The sequence below is a fragment of the Mustela nigripes genome, chromosome 4 (assembly GCF_022355385.1).
Source record: "Mustela nigripes isolate SB6536 chromosome 4, MUSNIG.SB6536, whole genome shotgun sequence".
Taxonomy (NCBI): Eukaryota; Metazoa; Chordata; class Mammalia; order Carnivora; family Mustelidae; genus Mustela; species Mustela nigripes.
Window position 1 is genome coordinate 166,423,312 of NC_081560.1, and position 21,882 is coordinate 166,445,193.

A 21,882-nucleotide genomic window follows, 5' to 3' on the forward strand; every position below is an offset into this window, starting at 1 on the left:
TGCTTCTGGATTCTTTCTCTCCCTCTGCGCACCACCCCCCACCCTTGCTTATGCTTTCTTTCTCTCTCTAAAACAAACAGATATTTTAAAAAAATCAGGTAAGCCTGCAGAAGCTTTGCAGCTTACCTACTAGACAGAGCCCAGCAGTAGCTTAAACAGAATCCCACCCACCCCCCACCTCCAGCCACACACGGCTGAAAAGGGCATGGCTCTACGCCAAGAGTGCAGCAGAGCCTGCTTCTCGTATTGATTCTTGGCCTTTCCTTGGATGGCTCCTAGGAAGCAGCAAAGGAGTGACTAATTCTGCCTTATTAGATTGGGAGGTTTGCTCAATGAGCCTGGCAAGGAATGTGAAGCTATCCATTCAGTCTTTCATTTATTCACTAACTATTATTAAGTACCTATTCTGTACCAGGCACTGTCCTAGGCCCAGATCACTAACAATCAAAGATGATGAACCCCGTGGGCCAGCAGGACCAAAACAGCTAAGCCTATTTTCTAAATGCTGGCACCTCTCCTGACTTCTGCGATTTGCCAAGTTTCTTTAACTGCACAGACAGCACAGATGAGGTCTAAACAGAGTTTTTTTTTTTTTTTTTTTTTTCCGAAGACCCTGCTGGAAGAGTCAGTAGAGGGAGAGCTCACTAGATAATAAAAATGAACTCTTTTGCAAATATGGGCCTGGAGTTACACAGTCCTAATAATAACCTATGACTTGAGCCTTAGTGCCTCATTCCTGTCTCCGTTCGACTGCTGACCCCACAGTTTCTGCAAGCACAGCTCCCACTGAGGTTAATGGGAGTGTTATGTGAATGTAAGTTTTGTACTTAATCTTCTCCTGCTGCGTGAGCCTTGCTTGTCTTGGACTGACGACTGTACCAATCCCCTTCCCCAATAGGAACATGCCAGCCCCTCCTTTCATGGAGCAGAGCCATGTAGCCTGGTATGCTGCAGGTGAGGGAAAATCAATTTGGGACAAAAATGTTCTGCTCGAATGCTACTCTCTGCTTCATAATAATAGCCCCCCACGTCCTATATTTCTCTGCTTCATAATAATAGCCCCCCATGTCCTCTATGTTGTCCAGAAGCCCAAGAGAGTAAAGGAGAACGTGTATGGATACTGTTCCGGGGCCCTGTAAGCCAGACTTGGGTCTATTAACTTTTTAACTAGGCCTAAAGCCATTAACTCTCTTCTCATTTGTGGAATGAGAAGTGATGCAGGAGACCGAAAGCAGGTATTCTTTCCTCGATCTGGCTCTGCTGCCAAACTAGTTACTTGGCCGTAGGAAAACCTTGTGTCCACTTGGCAGTTCATTTTCCCTGCCTGTAAAAGAAGGGTGTTGAACTTGGTATACGCTTCGTTCCCGGCCGGGCCGGAAAACAGATTTACGGATCTAGATTCTGGGGAGGTCACGGTGCTTTTAAAATTGAATTCATTGCCTGCATTTATAAATTAGAAGGTTTTACATAAAATATGAATTTCTGACTTCTCTTGGAAAAGTAGAAATGTTGGCCACGCGAGCCTTGTGTTTCTGCCCGGTTGCCATGACCAGAGTGGAAAGGGTTCCCCTTCCGCCAGAGTGTGCCCCTTTCGTCTGCTCGCCTCCATCCCTGTCCTGCCCGCTTTACTCACCCCTGTAGGATTTTGAGTTTGTGGCCTGCTCTTGGACTAGAATGAACACATTTTCAGTAGAGTTACTAGTGAGGGCTTTTTCCCCAGGATTGTTCAAACGATGGCTGATCTGTGGCCTAATCTAGGAATCTGACTTATATATTTAATTCATTACAAGCAGAAGCCAAGAAGGACATGCGGAGCTTCTCAGGGATGCTCGCAGGAGGGAACTGGGGTTCTGGGGCTGCGTATGGTAATTTGACCTATAACTCAGAGCCTAATTGTGTCGGGTGAGGTGGTCTGGACAGTTTAGTCTCTGTTCCCAGAGTTAACAAGCCTCCATCACAGAACTTTCTTTGTGAATATTAAATGAACATCCCCTGGAAAGCAAAGCCTCCAAATGTCAAGTTGCTACGTCAAGGAAAGGTTTGCCCAGCAAGCACAGAAGGATCCGTGCCGCTTCCAGGCTTGGTAGTTCATCTTTTATTAACTGTCCTTATTTCTTTTTCTTATTAACCTTATTATTTCTTTCATTTGGCTCTAACTAGGGAAATGTTGCGAGGGAGGTATTTTTAGTTTTGCTTCTAAATAATGGAAGAGGAGCCCATAAAGCTGATACAGCCCTTTAAAAACAGTGATTTCTCGAGATAATGAGGAAGATTCACTGTGGGTATAAACTATGCCACATGCTCCAAGTTGTGTTTACTGAAAATGACTCCCTTTTGCCTCCTTCACAATGCTGATTTTTCTACTTTAACGCAAGGGAAAACCAAGGCTGAGGATATTTAAATGACTTGTACAATGCGGGTAGAGCCTATAAAGTGTTGGAACTGACACTAAACGGGGTCTAGTACAATCCTGTTGTGTTCTAGGGTCTGTCCTTGCTCTCCTTTTGGGAATTCCCCAATTAAAAAAATACAGCAATGAAAAAGGAACAGTGATTATTACAAAAGTAAGGATAGTGGTTACATCTAGGCTGGAGAAGATGAGTGATCTAGAAGGGATCTAGAGGGTCCTTCTCAACTAGGGGGCGGTTCCCTTTATCACAAGGTGAACATAATCTTTGCCTGGGACTGTCCCAGTTTAAGTCTCAAACTAGGTTAATTATTAATAGCACTCTTTTTTCACTCTCAAACGGGGACTGTTTTGGATGATAAATTCTATGGTTATCTACTTTACATTTATGTTTTATGCTCTTCTATGTAGGTTTGTTTTATGTTAACATTTTTTTTTTAGAAGTTTGAAAAATGTATCAGGAAGTCTCACCTATGATCAAGAATCTAGGCCAGCCTGGGAAAACTCATGTTGGCTCTAAGATTCGTAATTACTGTGCAAACACCAGTGATAGTAGCTGTGGTTCAGGTGTGGACTCCCAGAGCAGAGACTGTGGGGTCCCATTTTCTGGGGATTCCTGTGGCACAAGCTAGTTATATCTGGTTTTTTTTTTTTTTAAGTTTTTGTTTGTTTTGTTTTGTTTGTTTATTTGTTTTTTGGTCCTAAATGTGGCTGGAGAAATGGTGTATCCTTTAGTTCTAATTGTGAAGGTCAGTCAAGACAGCAGATGGGAAAGTGCTTTGTAAACTGTGAAGGTTTTTTTTCTGCTCGGAGTGTCGGGAGTTTCCCAGATTCCTACACTGGCAGAACCCCAGCTTCAGGACGCTGGTGCTGTCAGTTAATCTTCCTGTAACACAGCTCTTCTACTTACAATTTTTTATAGCTCCGAGTGCCTACAGAATTAAATCTAAATCTCTAAACTTGGCATTCAATTCACCACCAATTGGCCAGATCAACTTTCCAACATTATTCTTGCTATTCCTCTTTATGGGCTTCAGAACCAAATTTGACTACATAGTGTCCCCCAAATGCTGCGCCCTTTGCCATCTCACTTCATAGTTTTCTCCCCATTAAGATGCCTCTCCCCTCTTTCTTCTCTCTCAGTTCCTTGGTCATGGACTGAATACTTGTGTCTCTCCCCTTGCTCTACCTTCCAATTCCTGTGTTGACACCCTAACCCTCAAATGTGGTTATGTTTGGAGGTGGGGCTTCCAAAGAAGTAACTGGGGTTAAATGAGGTCATAAAGATGGGGCCCTGATCTAATAGGATTGGTGCCCTTACAAGAGATACCAGGGAGCTCATTCTCTCTCTCCACATTCAAACTTCGAGGAAAAGCCATGTGAGGACAAAGAGGCCATCTGGAAGCCAAGAAGAGAGCTCTCACCAGAAACCAACCCTACATGACCTTGATCTGGGGCTTCTGACTTCCAGAACTGTGAGAAGATACATTTCTCTGTTTAAGCTACCCAGTCTATGATATTTTGTTATGGTAGTCCAAGCACACAAAGACATCTTTCTTGGACTAGCTCTTAACACGGGCATATCTAAAAACCTGTCTGTTTTTCAAGGACCAACTCAAAGCCCGTGAGGTGTCAATTCTCCCACTTTATGTGTACTTCTTCTTAAGACTTTTGATGTTCTATCCTGCGTATGTCATTAGGTAGCATATGTTTCCCAACCTCTTTACTGGTACGATTTTGGGGTAACTGCTGATTCAGTAATATAGCTCCACAGTGCCTAGTACAATGTCTGGAACTTATTAGTTATACAATATATATTGAATGAATGAATGGTAAAGGAGAAACAAAGAGATGGGGAAATAAGTAAGATATAAAACTTTAGTTAAAATTTAAAGAGGAAACAGAGAATTGAGATGTATTAATAAATGAGGAGAAATAAGTCTTTAGTGATGTTTAAAATAAAAAAAATGGGTATCCCAGAGGAACTAAAAATAAGAGGGCGCCTGGGTGGCTCAGTGGTTTAAAGCCTCTGCCTTCGGCTCAGGTCATGATCTCAGGGTCCTGGGATCGAGGCCTGCATTGGGCTTTCTGCTCAGTAGGGAGCCTGCTTCCCCCCCTCTCTCTATCTGCCTCTCTGCCTACTTGTGATTTCTCTCTGTCAAATAAATAAATAAAATCTTAAAAAAAAAAAAAAAGAATCTCATATGGTTTGTCTCCCTCTTTGATTTCATCTAAAAAAATAAATAAATAAATAAGAGATTCCCCCCGTCCCATTGAGATCTGGCATATTATTTGTCTATACATGGGGAGGGGTCCTGACTTAATGGAGTAGATTTCTTGCTCCAGCTTCAGAGAATATGGAAAAAAGACCAAGGGAATGAGCTCAGCTGGTATGGGAAAATTGGCATTTTATGACTGGAGTCATAATAATAAATTCCAGCTCTACTATGAGACTGCTGCTGGTCTGAATCTCACAGAAGGGCTCAGAATTGGGCATTTAGGATCGTTCTTCTCCCTGGTTTCCCATTCCTACTTACCAGCCTCCTATCAGTCTTTCTTATCAACTACCTATTCCTCACTCCCCAAATGTGGTTTTTAAATTTAGATCTTTAAATAGATGATATTCACATGGGTCAACATTTTAAAATTATGGAAGTGAAGAGTTTCCCCCAAATCATGACCTCGGTTGAGTGTTTTAGTCACAGTGATAAGGATATGAAGCTCAGAATCTTTCTTACATGTTTGTCCAAGACAGAGCTGGAAGCTGGAGCTGAGATGGAATAGCACTGAGAAAGAACATCCTAAGAGATTTTAGAAAATCCTACAGTTGCAGGCCTGGCAGTCAGGAGGACAGGGGTCCTGGAGCAGAGCCAACAGTGGACTTTTAGCCCAGGGACACCTTTCTCTGAGTAGTCCAGGTCAAGGGGCTGAGAAGGAAGGAAGCAGGTGACTGTGCAGAGCACAGGAGACAGCTTGGGTTTGCCCCACAGAAGGGTCGGGAGGGGCAGGTTCCCTGGGACAAGGGCAGTGGCCATGTAGGGTGCTGCCCAGCTCCCAAGGCTCCATTGTGGAGGGGCCTAGAGCCTTTGGTGGGGGTGGGAGGGGCAGTCGGAGTCTCCCTTGAACCCCTCTGAGTGCCTGACAGGAGACTCAGGATTCCCAGGGAGGCTGCACCCAAGGAGCTTGGCTTCATATCAAGGGAGGAAGGTTTCTCCCAACTCCATCAAAAAGCTGCTTTTTTCTTTCTCTTCCTACTCCACTGACTACATCCAGAAAATATCTAGAAAAGGTGGGAAGTAAAGCCTGAAGAAAGCTTTTCCTCTAGAGCAGGTAAATGGCATTGCTGACTTGATGCGATTCTTGATTCTGGCTTCTTCTGTTTGTTTTTGGCCCACTGTTATGACAAGTTCTCATCTGAACTAAAAGATCTCTTGTCTTTTTATTTAAACAAGTGAATGATGTTGCTTCAGGGGAAACAGATTTCATTGTAGGGAAAGTCTGGGTAACTCCGGTATTTCCCCAGTTCCTGGAGGGCTCGATCCCAGAACCCCTGGATCATGACCTGAGCTCAAGTCAGATACTTAATGGCCGAGCCACCCAGGCACCCCTCAAAATGACTTTAGCTCTGGATGGAGTGATTTCCCAAATCCTGGAATCCACACACATGGTAGCTTTTCTTTTGCAGCTGAGGGAATGGAATAATCGTTCTTCCCCTTTGGTGGCCAGTGAAGCACTCTGGCAAGAGAGGGTTAGGTAGGAAAAGGTGTTTACTAGAAAGTTCTGGCTTTTCCTGAATGAATTGCTTAAGGTCAAAGTCAGAACCACCCAGGATTCGACTCCTGCGGCACCCACTTGGCCATCTCGGGCCTTTTGTAGCCTATTTCGGAGGTGAGATATGATGAGAATTCAAAGTTTCATTGTATTTGTTTTCTTCCAGATTTAAAATGACATCCCTAGAAGCAAGTGTTGCCTTTGTCCTCCATTCATACAGATGGGCAGACTGGAAAGCCCCTGGAAGTCACGAGAAGCCTGCACCAGCAGCCCCTCTCTAAGGAGAGGGTCATTCTTGGAGCTAACATGCCTCCAAACTGGAAGGAAGATCCTTCTTTCTGAGGAAAATGTGCCTGGCTTAGGTGTCTAGATTGCTCTGTGTCTTGGATCTACATGAAATATATGAACCCCCCTGTCCCCGGCACCACTCAGGATAAAAATCACTTAGTGATCCCTGTGTGAATTTGAGCTTGGTTTGTTTTTTATTTTTATGGTGGAGGGCTGCAAGAGAGAGCAGGAAAGAGGGAATCCCAAGCAGGCTGCACGCCCAACGTGTGAGCCCGGCTCAAGGCTTGATCTCCCTGAGATCATGACCTGAGCTGAAATCAGGAGTCAGATACTTAACTGACTGAGCCACCCAAGCGCCCCTGAGCTTGGTTACTTTTATATTATAAGTTGTTCCAGTGGGTCCGTCCTTATATTCTTTGCTTTGAAGTCCTGAATTTGTAACTTGTTTCTAAACTGCTGAATGCCATGTTTTCCTGACTGTTCTAGCTTTCTCTGCAATGCACAGGAAATATCTGTACGTTTGGCCAGCTCTCCCCTGCCCCCCTTCTCCACACTTATTTTTAAAGTGTATATTCAGCATTTGTGAGCCTTTAATGGTCTTCCCTCTTAGCTCCCTTAAACACACTTGAATTCACACTTTTTTGAGAAGTTAAAACAGTTTCATTTTCAATCAGCTGACTTCGAAAGACCATATCTATATTTAACTTTGTCATATATCCCTAAAAATCTCAACTTTTTTTGCTTCTACACTTTGATAGTGTTATTTTTATAAATGCATGCCAAGTTTGTGAATTGGGTTTTTTCCATCTGAACTTATTTTTCAGATATAGCAGTCAGTGAATTGGTGGTGGGGGAAGGAATGCCAGAACCTGAAGGGCTAGAAAGTAGAGTCAGGGCCATTAGTTGAAAACAATCAGAATAAAGATTCTTTCATTTCTATAACATTCTATGGATTCTCTTTTCAACATCTACTGTTGTTCTAGGCCCTGGTGATATAGCCGTGAACAAAAGAGACAAAATCTTTATCCTCATGAAGTTCAAGCCCTAGTGGAAGGGGACAGATAATAAACAAAATTAAGGACAATAAAGCAGAGACGGAGTGAATGGAGTGTTCGTGAGTTTAGAAAAAGGTGGCCTTTAGGGCGCCTGGGTGGCACAGTCGGTTGAGAGTCCGACTCTTGGTTTCGGCTTAGGAGGTGATCTCAGGATCCATGATGATGAGCCCCATGTCCAGCTGGGTGCTCAGTGCGGAGTCGTCTTCGGAGTCTCTCTCCCTCTCTCTCTGTCCCTCCCACTCATGTGCTCTTTCTCTCAAATAAGTAAATAAATCTTAAAAGAGAAAAAAAAGGTGGCCTTTGGGCAGTCTTGAGGGGGGGATGTTGGGCTATGCTGACATCGGGGACAAGAGAGTCCCAGGAACAGGAAACATGGCAGGTACACAGGCTCCTCAGAGAGCATCCCTGAAATGAATGAGAGAGAGCTAGGAGAAACTGGCTGGAGCAGCAGGTGATGGGGTCGGAAAAATCAGGGGAGGCGGCAGCACACCCTTCTGAGCCTTGTGGGATATTGTAGGGACTGTGGCTTTTATGTGATGAAATGGGAAGTCAGATGAGGACTTCAAACAAAGGAACAACAGGATTGACTTAACAAGACCACTCTGGCTGCTGGGCTGAGAAGGGAAACACGCAGATGTGGAAGAGGAAGGAACCATTAGGAGGACATTGCTGTCACCCCTACCAGAAATTAATCAGAAAAATCTGACCTGTTTACGAAAATGGAAGAAAATGTGCTTGCAGAATTAAAAAAAAGAAAAGGAAAATAGCAATTGTATTTTGGATGTTTAAGTTGCAACAAAAAGACCAATTTGGCAGTTACTTTGCTACAGTGACTCCTCCTGTACACAGTGGTTTGGGCATCCTGGGGAGTTGGGTTTTCAGGGCTTTTTTCTCCTGGATTTTAAGTTTTCTTTTTCTTTTTTAATTAGGTGACCTCTATGCCCAACATGGGGCTTGAACTCAAAACCCCAAGGTCATGAGTCCCATGCTCTATCAACGGAGCCAGCCAGGCACCCTCAGGATCTTTTTCTCCTGAGCAACCCATGGACCTAGCAGGGTTTGCTCAGTGTGATTAGGAAACTTAGGGTGGGCCAGTTGGTTGAGTGTTGAAAGCCTGAGATTGGCTCAGGTCCTGATCTCAGAGCCTTGAGATCAAGCCCAGTGTGGGACTCTGCTCAGCGCAGAGTCTCCTTGTTCCTCTCTCTCTGCTCCTCCTCCTACTCTCTCTCTCATGAGTGAATGAATGAATGAATGAATGAATATTTAAAAATAAGAAGAACCCTTTATGGTTCTCTTAGGATGTCTGCCCCCTGCCATTTCCCAAACTTGTCTGGCTGCCTGTTAGAGATACAGATTCCTGAGTCATGCCCCCTCAGTAAACATGGGGGATATATACTTTGAGCAAGAATATGCGAGTTATCTTCTTTTTTTTTTTTTTAAGATTTTATTTATTCATTTGACAGACAGAGATCACAAGTATGCAGAGAGGCAGGCAGAGAGAAAGGAGGAAGCAGGCTCCCTGATGAGCAGAAAGCCCGATGCGGGACTCGATTCCAGGACCCTGGGATCATGACCTGAGCCGAAAGCAGAGGCTTTAACCCACTGAGCCACCCAGGTGCCCCGCGAGTTATCTTCTTTTAAAATTATTTTGTTTACTTTTTTTTTTTTTTAGAGAGAGTAAGAGTGTGAATGAGGGCAGAGTGGCAGAGGGAGAGGGAGAGAGAAAATCTCAAGCAGACTCCATGCGCAGCACGGAGCCCAGATTAGGGCTCCATCTCATGACCCTGAGATTATGACCTGAGCCAAAATCAAGAGTTGGATGCTTAGCCAACTGAGCCACTCAAGTGCGCCTTCTTTTTTAATTATTGGGATAAAATTGGTATATAACATTATATAAGTTTCAGGTGTACAGTGTTAAATTTGGTATTTGTAGAGTCTATAAAGTGACCACACCATAAATGTAGTTACCATCAGCACCATTCAGGTGAGCACTTTCTCCCATTTTGCCTAACTCTAACCCCTCCTGCCTCTGGTGACCATCAGTCTGTTCTCTGTTTGTATGAGTTTGTTTTTGGGGTTTTTTTGTTCATTTTTTTTGTTCATTTTGTTGTTTGGATTCCACATATAAGTGAAATTGTACTGTGTCATTCTTTGTCCTGTGACTTATTTCACTTAGTCTAATGCCCTCAACATCTATCTATGTTACCGCAAATGGCAAGATTTCCTTCTTTTTTTTTTTTTAATGACCGAGTACTATAATCCATTGTATTTCCATATCTTGGCTATTGTAAATAACACTTTTATGAATATAGGGGTGCATATATCTTTTCAAATTAGTGTTTTTGTATTCTTTGGCTGAATAACCAGAGGAGGGATAGTTGGGTCATATGGTAATTTTATTTTTTATTTTTTTGAGGAATCTTCATACTGTTTTCCATGGTGTCTGCACCAAGTTGATTCCCATTAACAGTATAGGAGGGTTCTTGCCTCCACATCCTGTCTAACACTTGTTATTTCTTGTCTTTTTGGTAATAGTCATTGTAACAGGTGTGAAGTGATATTTCATTGTGGTTTTGATTTGCATTTCTCTGATGATTAGTGATGTCGAACATCTTTTTATGTGTCTGTTGACCATGTGCATGTCTTCTTCAGAAAAAAAAATGTCTATTCAGATCATTTGCCAATTTTTTAAATTGGGTTGTTTGCTTTTTGGTTGTTGTTGAGTTATGTGAGTTCTTTATATGTTTTGAATACTAAAGCCTTATCAGATATGTGATTTGCAAATATCTTCTTTCATTGAGTAGGTTGCCTTTTTGTTCTGTTGGTTTCCTTCAGGGTACCAAAGCTTTTTAGTTTGTTATAGTCCCATGTGTTTATTTTTGCTTTTGTTTACTTTGCCTTTGGAGTCAGATCCAGAATTTTTTAAAAAATCAGTACAGCCAATGTCAAAGAGCTTGCCACCTTTTCTTCTCAGAGTTCCATGGTTTCAGAGCTTACATTTATCTTTAACCCATTATGAATTAATTTTTATGTATTGTGAGATAGAGGCTTAGTTTCATTCATTCATATGGAGCTGTCCCGTTTTCCCAACACCACCCATTGAAGAGACTGTCCTTTCCCCATTGTATACTCCTGACTCCTTTGTCCTAAATTCAATTAACCATGTATGCATGGGATTATTTCTGGGCTCGCTATTCCCTCCCATTGACCTATGTGCCTTCTTCATGTCAACACCATATTGTTTTGATTACGATAGCTTTGTGGTATAATAAGGGGATTCTTGACTTGTAAGGTGGGGAAACTGCTTCAGGGTAACCTCTTCACCTCTGGCACAGCTTTGGGGGTTTGCAGACCTGAAAAGCATTGCAGGGTGTCCAAGTGGCCGGAAGGTGGCGCCAGGTGACCACAAGCTGCAGAGTGAGCGCATCCCATGGGGAGAACTGAGTGGCTCCAGAAGAAGCTGGTCGATAGGTGCCGGGGCCCCCGAGCCGCCACTTATCCCGGGCAGAGCGGCGCGGACAAGTAGAGGTGGGAGGCGCAGCCGGTATCCCGGCTTTTCAGGCAAATGTGCATCTTAGGACCTCCCTGGTCGGCTTTTCGGACTCCTGGGGCAGCTCCTCTCCGCACGAACATTGAGCACTGCGGGAGACGGCAATGCGGTGCAGGGAAAACTGACCGCCTAGCGCCCCAGGACGTTAGCCCCACACTGTCTAGCCAGGTGCGGGAATCTACTACCGAGGCCCCTCAGGGAGAGCCAGACCCACAGACGGCCCCTTTTCATTGGTAGCTGGACTCGAGTCCCCGCCCCCTTTCGTACAGCTCTCATCTATGACTGGCTCTCGGGCCCCCGCTGGCCACACCTCCTCCCCTCGCACATACACAAGAGTCACGCGCCTTTCACTTGGAAACTTGGCGTGCTGAGGGGCACGGTGGCCTTCATCGCCCCACCCACCTACCTTGTTATTGGTCTGCGGCTCCACTCATGACCACGCCCCCATTCCAGCCCCCTGGCTGGGAGGGCGGGCACCCGTGCGTGATTGGCTGGTCCGCCTGCCTCTCGCTGGAGCGGCTGGCTCTTCCCCCTCCCTTTGCCCCCTCCCGCGAGTCTCCTGGTTCCTCAGCTAGCAGAGGCCGAGTCAGTGTCAGTCAGGGAGCCAGACTGCTGAACAGTGTGTGCGGACGCTCCGCTGCAATCTCGCCCAGGGGCCGGTGCCTGCGCTCGCGCCGCCGGGTGGGAAGGATGAAGCCGCAGCTGGAGCAGCAACCCTATGATTGGCTGTGGCGCTTGTGAACCCGAAGTAAAGATGGCGGGCGGGCAGGCAGCCGCCGCACTGCCCACTTGGAAGATGGCGGCGCGCCGCAGCCTCAGCGCCCGCGGCCGGGGGGTCCTGCAGGCAGCGGCGGGGCGGCTGCTGCCGCTGCTACTGCTGAGCTGCTGCTGCGGCGCGGGCGGCTGCGCAGCAGCGGGCGAGAACGAGGAGACGGTGATCATCGGGTTGCGGCTGGAGGACACGAACGACGTGTCGTTCATGGAAGGGGGGGCGCTGCGGGTGAGCGAGCGGACCCGGGTCAAGCTGCGGGTGTACGGGCAGAACATCAACAACGAGACGTGGTCCCGCATCGCCTTCACGGAGCATGAGCGGCGGCGCCACAGCCCGGGCGAGCGCGGGCTCGGGGGCCCCGCGCCGCCAGAGCCGGACAGCGGCCCCCAGCGCTGCGGCATCCGCACCTCCGATATCATCATCTTGCCCCACATCATTCTCAACCGCCGTACATCGGGCATCATTGAGATCGAGATCAAACCGCTGCGCAAGATGGAGAAGAGCAAGTCCTATTACCTGTGCACATCGCTCTCCACGCCAGCCCTGGGCGCCGGCGGCCCGGGGTCCGCGGGGGGCGCCGTCGGGGGCAAGGGCGGCTCCGGGGTGGCCGGGCTCCCGCCGCCCCCGTGGGCCGAGACCACCTGGATTTATCACGACGGCGAGGACACCAAGATGATTGTGGGCGAGGAGAAGAAGTTCCTGCTGCCCTTCTGGCTGCAGGTGATCTTCATTTCGCTGCTCCTGTGCCTGTCGGGCATGTTCAGCGGCCTCAACCTGGGGCTGATGGCCCTGGACCCGATGGAGCTGCGCATCGTGCAGAACTGCGGCACGGAGAAGGAGAAGAATTACGCCAAGCGCATCGAGCCTGTGCGCAGGCAGGGCAACTACCTGCTGTGCTCGCTGCTGCTGGGCAACGTGCTGGTCAACACCACGCTCACCATCCTGCTCGACGACATCGCCGGCTCAGGCCTCGTGGCGGTGGTGGTCTCCACCATCGGCATCGTCATCTTCGGGGAAATCGTGCCCCAGGCCATCTGCTCCCGGCACGGCCTGGCTGTAGGGGCCAACACCATCTTCCTCACCAAGTTTTTCATGATGATGACCTTCCCCGCTTCTTACCCGGTTAGCAAGCTGCTGGACTGCGTCCTGGGCCAGGAGATAGGCACTGTCTATAACCGGGAAAAACTGCTGGAGATGCTCCGGGTCACCGACCCCTACAACGACCTCGTTAAGGAGGAGCTGAACATCATCCAAGGGGCGCTGGAGCTCCGCACCAAGACAGTGGAGGACGTGATGACTCCGCTCCGGGACTGCTTCATGATCACCGGCGAAGCCATTCTGGACTTCAACACCATGTCGGAGATCATGGAGAGCGGCTACACCCGTATTCCAGTATTTGAGGGGGAGCGCTCCAACATCGTGGACCTCCTCTTCGTCAAAGACTTGGCCTTCGTGGATCCAGATGACTGTACTCCCTTGAAAACCATCACTAAATTTTATAACCACCCCTTGCACTTTGTTTTCAATGACACCAAGTTGGACGCTATGCTGGAAGAATTTAAGAAAGGTGGGAAATTTTCGTATCTTTCATTGGCTTGCTCTTTCTCTCTCCGTCCTCCTCAGACCAGCCCCCCAAGGCGAGTTGACCGGAATTTCTCCTCTGTCTTAATTGCGAAGTTCAAAGGGTGGCATGGATTTGGGGATGGATTGAACTAGTAAGCGCTTCTAGGTTTTTTAAAAGCAGAAGGCTAACGCCACTGGCATTTTCGCATTTCAGAAAGCAGGCGTTCTATTTTCTGTGCATGATAACTGCCGGCACTCTCGTGTTGAGGGGTCTGCCGCAGTTCATTGCCCCACGCAGTGGGTGGGTGCAAATAGGAGCGAATGCCAGGCTCTGACATCTGGCTGAGAAATACTCAACTCAGGCGTGTGGAAAACATTTACATCGTTTTTCTAAACCCAATGCGATCCTTTCCCTCCTCCTTTAACATTCACTGACATTTCAGAGATTGGAAGTGCATTTTCAGTAGCTCTGTTGCTGGTTGTCAGGCCACCTGTGGGGCAGATTGAGGTCTGCCTTTGAGGAGAGCGGATGGGTTAAGACAAATACCACCAAAAAGAGTCACTCATTAGGGTGTGACTTGCCTTAGCTAGAAAAGAGGTGTTTTGTGTGTGTGTGTTTTTTAAAGTAAAGTTAATTATTAATGTATGACTTGGAAAGCCTAGAGGTGAGTTAACCTTTTGTGAGGCTATCTTGTCTAGCTTTCTTCACCATTTGCTTATATTTACTTGACAAAATTTACCAAGCCAAGTGTGGTTTTGGCAGAAATCTTGCACATTTAACAGTGGGATGACGCCCTCTATTGTGGTTTATTTCTTTCTTGAGTTTTTTCTGGTTAATAAGTGTTCTTTTTGACCTTGATCACTTGATATATTAAGTTGAAGCCTCTCTTCAAGTCAGTGCTCACTGTTCTGGGGAATTTTAACAGGGGAGAGTCCTGCAGAGTCTGATTTGCTCACCTGTCTTGCATGGTGGTATTTTTTGTTTGTTTCACTATGTAATGAATAGGCAAATAACAACTCACGCTATTATTATTGAAATTCTGTCTTTAAAAAAAGTTTCTAGTAAACAGTGTTGCCATTTGAAAGCCAGGGGCCTCAGAGCTGTTTAATTGCTGTGGTGTCAGTGCAGGTATTAAAATGTGTGTGTAAGCTTTAATGACTTGATAGTCCTCAAAACAAAGTTTTCCTTCTTCAGATCGAATTTTGAGCACTCAGAGCGGTCTCTCCACCGAAAAAGGCTGTGTGTAAGCAGTGACAGCTCATGGACGTGGTGAGCTGAACATCCCCATAGAGCGTGTGGTTGCCCTAATTCCATTCTCCTGGCTGAATGGTGTCCGCTCTGGAACAGGATCCCATTGCAGTAATTTTCAGATAAAGGAATAGAGCAGAATGTGCTTCAGTGATTGGCAATTTGCATTTAAAAGCAGAAGGAGATTCTTCTGGATTCTTAAACAGTAAAAAGAAACTGTCCATTATCTAGGTGAGAGAGCTTCATCCGGGGTGTCATTATGCTTTCAGCGCTAAGCTGTTAATTAGAGCATCTGACCCATCTCTTCTTTCATTTTGCAATAATATCTCTAGTACAGAAAGATACCTTGCAGTGCTTGAAAAATGCCTTTGAAATACTTTCTGTTGCTAGGTTTTGCAACATTGAGACAGATAATGTATCCCATGATTTTTTTAAATCAGAATGCTTGCCTATCTCCTGGTGGATTGAAACACTGGTGTGCCCTCCCTGCTGAATGAAGCCTTTTCTTCACTTCCATATCTTTTTTTCTCCGTGAATTTAGCTCTTCACCTGACAGCTTAAGACTCTTGCCCCTACCTCAGAATTTCAAAATCTGCATAATTTTGAAACTTGTTTTTGGTTGTCCTTGAACAATATTCCTATGTATTTTCTGTGGTTTATTTTCAGGAGCAACTTTTTCTCCCCAATGTTTCCTCTCACAGTAGATAACTAAGTTACTAATATTTTCCCATGAATTTTTGAAAAATAATAATACACAGGACTTTATTTTTTCCTTAACCAAAGTGATATGTTTGGTTAAGGAGGTAGTACAAGTTAAAGATACACTCAAGTTAGTGGCATGTTTTGGAAGAGCAGGTAAGGACAGCTGGTTACAAGTGAGAAATGTCAGCCATGATCTTAAAAGGATAGAGTGGGTGTTTGTTTCTTACACTTTAAGAACCACTGATTTTTCACCTTCCCTTTCTTGATCTTTTTTTGATGAGTTTGGCCACTTTAACCTTATGAACAGCTGTGTTAGTTCTTTCTTCCCTATGAGTTATAATATTTCACCAGATATTGTTTTCTTTATTTTCTAATTCAATTTGGAATACTGTGAACAGTCAACCTTTATTGTTTTTTCTCTATTGAATAATGGTGTGTGGGATGGTGTGAAGGCTTTTTCTTCCTCTGTTTCCTTCCTTCTCCTAATAATACCACCTGTAACTCCCTTAAACTGTTAGATCATTAATCCAGATCTCATTGACAATTGCCCTTCCCAACTAAGAATGCCTGCCTTGAAGTCCTCTGTATAGAGCTGTACATCATTGGCATGAGTTTTGCTTTACCACCGAGGGGAATGGTTCGCGATGTGGAAAGACATGAAAAGCTACCTTTCTATAAGCATATGTGAACGTCTTCTTTCTACTGATTAGAACTTTTAGCCTGGCTACTTGGAAACTCAGATTGCCTTGAGGTTGGAAGAAGTCATCATACTCATTTTACAGTTAGCTTATTGCTTATTGACTGTGTCAGGCCCAGAGCTGAATGCTTTATACGAATTACCTTGTTTCAGTCTCCTAGTGGCCAAGCGAAGCCTTTTCTCCATTTTACAAATGAGGAAATTGAGGCTCAGGTTACATGATTTGTTCAAGGTCACACAGTAATTTGTTGATTTGGGGTTTTAACTCAGGTCCGTGTGACAACCCAACTGGAGCTCTTTACCACTCTAGGCTACACCATTGCACTGGTCCCCTGGATTATGATCTTATATTTCTGGTTTGAATGAGTGTGAAGTTTGGTCTTTTGTCAAAACATTGCTTCAGAGCTCGTTGGGCAACACTCACAGAAATGTGTTTAAACATATAGATGGCTTTCAACCCAGTGCTTCTGTGATACTGTATGTAACAGTTGGTTTCCCCACTTTTGCCATTGAGACAAATCAGTACTGATATACTCTACAGCTCTTTTTCTAATAGCTGAAGCATGCAGTAATGTTTCACTCTTGTTTTTTATGTGCCCTGTTGCAAGGAGAACTCAAATTCAGTTTTGCGCTTTAATCTTGATTTTATTTGCATTTTTGTTGTCATCTATATAGTAATTGATTGCTAATGAGTATCCTTGACAGCTCTGCTGCTCTGTGTTCCATGCAGTTTTTCTCTTTTTCTTTTGTTACTTTTGCAGTTGCTAATAAATCTAAATAAGAGAATAAAAGTAAACCCCAGTAGAAGACTATGAAACTTCTAGAAAAATCGCCCTGAAGCGAAATTGTGGAGAGGAGGGGAAACAACATGGAAGGTTGCTGCCTTTGTATGCAGGAAGGAAACCAGAGGTTCTCCATTGACCTGACAAACCCTTCTTTGTAAAACATTGTGGACTCTTGGCCACTAGGGTTGAATTTGAAGAATTAGTAACCAGTTATCGTTGTTTTGTTTTGCTTTTTTTTCTTTTCACTTTGTAACAGTTGCCTTCCAGTACTGCAGAACCTGTGGTTTTATAGCTACTAGGGACTTAGCCAGGCTATCTTCTAGCTTTTCCTTAACTAGGAACAGGTAGGATCACCAGATAATGGTCCTTAAGGGAAGAGTGCGATGTGTACTTTTCACTTAAAACATTAGGTGTACAATTCTCTCTTCCTCTAACACAAGTCTTTCCATATCAGTGTGCTGAGAGTTTAATGTTGAAACTTTTTTTCCTCACCAAATAAAGTGTTCCACTTGCCTAGAATCTAGAAGGATGTTTTTCTTGGTGTTTAAAGGCATGAATGATGGTAGGAATGGATGGGTGGATGTATTGGCTTCTGTGATCTTGTATCTCTAGTAACTTTGTACAGTAACGATGTTAAACCCCTATAATTTTGTATGTTTTTAGGTCATCACTATGAACTATCCAGCTAGTGTAGAATCAGAGGTAGAAGCAGGCAGGTTGAGGATCATTTCCTCCAGTGTTTGCAAAACTTACCAGATGATGAGAACCACTTGGATCACTTATTAAGAATAAGGTTCCAGGCCTCATGCTGGCGTGTCCTGAAACAGAATCTAGGGAAGGAGTCTTGGGACACATATTGTTAACAGTTACCCTATAGTCAGGTGAGTTTAGGAAATGTTGGTCTAGTCAACTTTGTAAATAAGGAAAGTAAACCCTGAGAAAGAGAGAAAGTTAAGTGATGGCTTAGGAACTACCCACCTGGTATACCATCAATGAGACTAGAATCCATGTCCCTGTTTCTAGATTGGAGTTCTTTCCATTCCATCAAGCAGGTCTTCTGGTCCCAAGTTAAAGGCACTCCGGTCAGAGTTAAAGGTATCTTTGTCATTGAAAAAGCAATAGTCAGGTTTGCCGTTGGTTTTGGCCCCGCCATTTTGATGCCAATATTTTTGACATCCCAAATTCAAGCCATAGTTGACAGGAGTGTTGTTACACAGAAAATAAATCTGAACGTGTGAGCTCGTTTTATTTTAGCTTAATGCTTTGATTGCATTTTTTACTTTGCTGAAGTCAGACTAGCAAGGTATTTTAGGAAATGGATCTTGAGATAGCTTGAAGCCTTAGTAGTTAAATATTAGACATTTCATTTGAGTTCACTTGTTTTGGGTATCCATGAATGATGTGTTTTCTTTTCGATTGTGTCTTCTATGAGAGTAACTAAGATCGGATTTGGGACTTTAAGGCAAAACTTATTTGGCTTTTTAAATTTTTGTTCACAATACAAGAGTATAAATTTTCCATTGAAATATTCATCAAAGCATTGAAGTATATGCCCCATTCATGCATCTGTCTTGTGTCCCTTTAAAAAAAAAATATGTTAATTTCTTACCAAGAATCATGCCTGATTTGGGAGGTTGTTTGTGATAATAGGACCATGGAAGCTTGAGCATAGCTTTTTAGATCAGGAGATACCATAGTTGAATACTGGCTCTGACTTGGTATGGTTTGGATGAAACAGGGAAGGACCTTGTTCTGCTTTTCTCTTGGTTTTTGTGGGGATTACATACTACCAACCTTGCCCCACGGTGGCCCAGAATTATTTAAATTTTGAAACAGTCCAAACTACTGGGAGGGACCAGTTAATTTTAATTACTAGCAAATCTAAATATAATTTAAAATATCATTAACCAGGAAAACCCACAAAATAGCCTGAGCCAACATAATATTTATGGTTTTATTTGTTCTTGAAATATTTAGACTTTAAAAAACAAATCTCTGGACTCCAGTTAGATATTTACTTTAATTCTGTACAAAGTAGTATATTTCTTTCTAGGGGGCCCTATCTTCTAAACACATATATTTGGTAGTAAACTTCAATTCCAGTAAGCTTGCTTGGAATAGTTTATTAAACTAAATACATGGAAATGGATGAGTAGGATTAAATACAATTTATTTTAGTATTCTCTTTTCACCTGCTTTTTCCAAGGACACCAATTAGAAACTCTACCAACATAAAAAAATCAGAAATCCTACCAATATTGAAAAAGAGAGGCACTAGGTGCGCCTGGCTGGCTCAATTGGTAGAGCATCTGACTCTTGATCTTGGGGTTGTGAGTTCTAGCCCACCTTAGGTGTAGAGATTACTTAAAAAATTTTTTTGTTGTTGTTGTGGGTGTTGTTTTTAGATGGTTTTATTAAAGCATGGGAACAGGAACTGTGGGGGCAGGAAGGACTACCTAATCTTTTTTTTTTTTTTTTGAGTTTTTGTTTTGTTTTGTTTTGTTTTTGTTTAATTTTAGAGATAGAAAGAGAGCAAGGGGGCGAGGCACAGGTCAGGGAAGAGAGAATCCCAAGCAGACTCCGCACTGAGCGCAGAGCCCATCTCAGGGCTGGATCCCATCACTCCCAAGACCAAGACCTGAGCTGAAACCAAGAGTCAGAGGCTCAACCAATTGTACTTACCCAGGTGTCCCCCAACCCAAAAATAAAATCTTAAAAAAGGAATGAGACACTAAGAAGCATTCTTTCAAAATCAAATACACTGGCAACTCTGGAATGTTTATACAGAGGGAATTTAGGGATAGCACACTTTGGTAGGGGGGGCTAGGGGACTAATAACAAGCACTCACTGTAGGTGATATGTTTATTAGATTGTCTTAGGGGTTGATGGAGATAATGGGGGTGCCGCCCCCCCCCCATTTTATATTAATACTACCACTGACTATAAGTACTGCTGTAATGATGGTGAGATCCTCATTTCTTTATACTTAACGAGCCCCCGTTAAGTATACTGGTATACCAGTATAAGACCTAGATGGGACTATTTCTGTCTTTGAATTTACATCCCGTAAGGAAGATACCACTTGCTAATGCAAAGGTTAAGAAAAACATGCTCTTCCCTAGATCTACTTTGGACAAGTAGATCAAGTAACTTACTCTCTTTAAGCCTCAGTTCTTTCCATAGTAAAATGGAATGTTTCCTGAGTCCTAGGATGCTTAGTAAGAACTAATGTGGTAATAAACATAAAAATGCTTCTAATAGTACCTGGTACTTAGTGCTCATTTGACCATTATTTTTGTGATGATGATGCTATTGGCTCCTCCTTGTTCTTGGTGTTTCTTTGTACTAGGTATTGCTAGTCAAGAGACACCTTGAGCCATGTGTGCTCATAGTTGTTATGGAATCTTGAAAGTGGCTAATTATTGGAGGTTTTTTCTTTTATTGTGAATTAATTCCAGCCTCTGTTACTTTTCTAACAGTTGCTGTTATTTGACAAGATGGCCACATGCATCCATATTTTGAAGGAAAACAGAATGATCAATTACACATTTTACCCTTCTTAGAGTTAGGGATGCTGAATTAAAACATCATTCTGGCTAGTATAAAAAGACAAGAAATAACCAGTGTTGGTGAGGTTGTTGCAAAAAATGGACCTGTGTGCACTGTTGGTGGGAATGTAAATTGGGGTGGCTGCTGTGGAAAAGAGTATGGAGGGTCTTCAAAAAAGTTAAAGTAGAAATACTGTATGGTCCACTAATTCCACTACTGGGTATTTACCCAAAGAAAATGAAAACACTAATTTGAAGAGATATAAGCACCATATGTTTATTGTAGCATTACTTAAGCATTACTTAATAACCAAATTATGGAAGTACCTCAGGTGTCTGTTGACCAGTCAATGGATAAAGAAGATCTGGGGTGTGTGTGTGTGTGTGTGTGAGTGTGTATAAAATGGACTATTACTTAGCCATAAAAAAGGGTGAAATCTTGCCATTTGCAGCACAGTGGATGGATTTAGAGAGTAGAATGCTGAGTGAAATAAGTCAAAGAAAAATGCCATATGATTTCACTTGTATGTGGATTCTGAAAGACAAAACAAATGATCAAACAAAAAAGCAGGAATAGACCCATAAATATGGAGAACAAACTGGTGGTTGCCAGAGGTGAGGGGGCTGGGAGGGTGAGCAAAATGGGTGAAGGGGAGTGGGAGGTACGGGCTTCCAGTTATGGGATGAATGAGTCACAGGGATGATTGGTGTCACCTAGGGAACGTAGTCAATGGTACTGTAATTGTGTTGTATGGTGACAGGTGGTAGCTACCCTAGTGGTGAGCACGGCATGATGTATATAGAGTTGTGAAATCTCTATGTTGTATACGTGAAACTAATAAAATGTCAACTATACTTCAATAATAATAATAAAAATCCTCAATCTCTTTGACTAAGTGACTAAAAAAGACTACAGGGTTTAAAAGAAATAGAACAAGTGCTCACGGATTTTGGAAGCCCTTGAATAACCAAAGTTTGCAGCCTAAAAGGAAGATCTCAAATTACTTTGATAAAATCTTTTGACATTGTATCAAAAGTGTAAAAAATGGTAATATCTGCTATAGCAAATTTTTGTTGTTTATAGCAATGTAAATTTGTTATACTTTTGGAACGCGAACAGGAGTCATTAAAGTGTCCTACCCTTTGGTTTAGTAATTTTTCCCCTTCCGGAAATCTTAATTCAGTGATATAATTCAAGAGAAAAAAAAAGCTATGTTGGCTTTTCATGTTGCATGTATATTGCAACATTATCTATAAATAGTGAAAAATTGGAAACGTCTAACACTTCAAGGCAAAGCATGGAGGGGAGGGAGTTAAGAAAATTATAGATGTCAGCTAATTATAACTATTTAATGATAATAAAGCAATACAGGACATTTGACTGATTATTTTGCATGGATTATAGGCATGCAAAAATATTCAGTGTGCGGACTGAAGGGAAACATGGAAATAAGAAGAGTGGTTGATATGTTAGGATAGGGTGATCATAGCCAG

At 43.6% G+C, this 21,882-nt stretch overlaps 2 protein-coding genes across 4 annotated transcripts in view; both read left to right on the top strand.

Moving 5' to 3' along the window:
- Nucleotides 1-7,778, top strand: part of AS3MT (arsenite methyltransferase) — a 28,260-nt gene extending 20,482 nt beyond the window's left edge. The window contains exon 11 of the mRNA XM_059398472.1: nucleotides 6,345-7,778. Coding sequence (XP_059254455.1) covers nucleotides 6,345-6,350 — 6 coding nt within the window. The 3' untranslated portion in view covers nucleotides 6,351-7,778. The remainder of the gene's footprint in view (nucleotides 1-6,344) is intronic.
- Nucleotides 7,779-8,998: 1,220 nt separating this feature from the next.
- Nucleotides 8,999-21,882, top strand: part of CNNM2 (cyclin and CBS domain divalent metal cation transport mediator 2) — a 150,946-nt gene continuing 138,062 nt past the window's right edge. For 2 of the 3 annotated variants that reach the window (XR_009403978.1, XM_059398473.1), the window contains exon 1: nucleotides 8,999-13,410. Coding sequence is in view for 2 of the 3 variants with exons in the window: in XM_059398473.1 (XP_059254456.1) it covers nucleotides 11,790-13,410 (1,621 nt within the window). In the remaining variant the exon portion in view is untranslated. The remainder of the gene's footprint in view (nucleotides 13,411-21,882) is intronic. The other variant, XM_059398474.1, reaches the window with a different exon arrangement.